Source organism: Equus quagga, chromosome 17, assembly GCF_021613505.1.
Source record: "Equus quagga isolate Etosha38 chromosome 17, UCLA_HA_Equagga_1.0, whole genome shotgun sequence".
Taxonomy (NCBI): Eukaryota; Metazoa; Chordata; class Mammalia; order Perissodactyla; family Equidae; genus Equus; species Equus quagga.
The window spans coordinates 19,212,411-19,213,894 of NC_060283.1; the positions used below are offsets into that span (position 1 = coordinate 19,212,411).

General features: G+C 39.3%; 1 protein-coding gene across 1 annotated transcript; it reads left to right on the plus strand.

Moving 5' to 3' along the window:
• Window positions 1-298: 298 nt before the first annotated feature.
• Window positions 299-1,237, plus strand: LOC124228488 (olfactory receptor 1052-like). Its single transcript, XM_046643027.1, has one exon. The coding sequence runs from the start codon at window positions 299-301 to the stop codon at window positions 1,235-1,237; it is 939 nt and encodes a 312-aa protein (XP_046498983.1).
• Window positions 1,238-1,484: the final 247 nt, after the last annotated feature.

Sequence of the window (1,484 nt, forward strand, 5' to 3'; positions counted from 1 at the left end):
TCTTCATACAGAGATAGGCATTTTAGAGACAGACCAAAATTTTTGAGAACCAGAATGATTTTTCACATATTTCCTTATGGGACAGAATCATAACTAGCACTAAAAAAACAGAGACAATCAAGTCAAGCTCCTACCATGCATGATCAATGAGGAAACTTAGGTTCAGCAAAATAACATATTCATCCAAGGACACGTGTATAAGTGTTTCTATTTGCTTTTATTAAATACTGGATTCTCCTGTGTCCATTGTAATTTCTTTATTTTTATCACTTTAGATTTCGAGATAAAGAATTAACAAATGGCTGAAGAGAATTTGACGGCTGTTACTGAATTTATTCTCTTGGGACTGACGGACATTGCAGAACTGAAAGTTATGCTTTTTGTGTTATTCCTAGTGATATATGCCGTTACCTTGGTGGGGAATCTGGCCATGATCTTCTTAATCCAAATCACTCCCAAACTCCACACACCCATGTACTTTTTCCTCAGCTGCCTTTCATTTGTAGATGCCTGCTATTCATCAGTTATTGCACCAAAAATGCTGATCAACTTCTTGGTTGTGAGTGAAACCATATCATTCTCTGCCTGCATAGTGCAGCATTTGTTTTTTGGTGTGTTCATCACCACGGAAGGCTTCTTGCTCTCAGTGATGGCATATGATCGTTATGTGGCCATTGTCAACTCTTTGCTTTACACTGCAGCCATGTCTAAGAGGAAGTGTGTAGGGCTAGTCATTGGGTCATTCATAGGTGGAATGACTAACTCATTGACACACACAATAAGCTTAGGGAGACTGTCCTTCTGTGAGTCTAATGTTGTCAGCCACTTCTTCTGTGATGTTCCCCCACTGCTAAAGCTGTCATGTTCTGACACTTCCATGAATGAATTGTTGCTCTTAACCTTCTCTGGAGTCATTGCCCTAGCCACCTTCTTGATTGTGATCATTTCCTATGTATTCATTGCTATTGCTCTCCTGAGAATCCACTCAGCAGCAGGCAGACGGAAAGCTTTCTCTACCTGTGTCTCTCATCTGACTGCAGTGACCATATTCTATGGCACCTTAAGTTTTAATTATATTCAGCCAAATTCCCAGTATTCTGTAGAACAGGAGAAGGTGGTTTCTGTGTTCTATACACTAGTGATTCCCATGTTAAACCCACTGATTTACAGTCTTAGAAACAAAGAGGTAAAGGATGCTGTGAGAAGGGCCATAGAAATGAAACATTTCCCCTGCTAATTTCAAGTCCCTGTTAATCCTAAAACATTCCACCAATTGGTTCTCACTTCCACGAATTCCATGAATGTTAAAGCTTCTAAGGATTGTACAGATCTTTTCCTTCTATGCACTTGTCATATTGTAGACGAAAATAATCCATAACCAATCTATAAATGAAAATTTGGGTGAGTTTATTCTGAGTTTAATCTGAGGATTATAACCCAGGAGAGTCTTTCCACAAAGGAACAGAGCACTCCAAAGAAGTGGG

Bases quoted from the DNA above. Each gene is read 5' to 3' on its own strand.
- LOC124228488 (XM_046643027.1), top strand. From the start codon at position 299: ATGGCTGAAGAGAATTTGACGGCTGTTACTGAATTTATTCTCTTGGGA.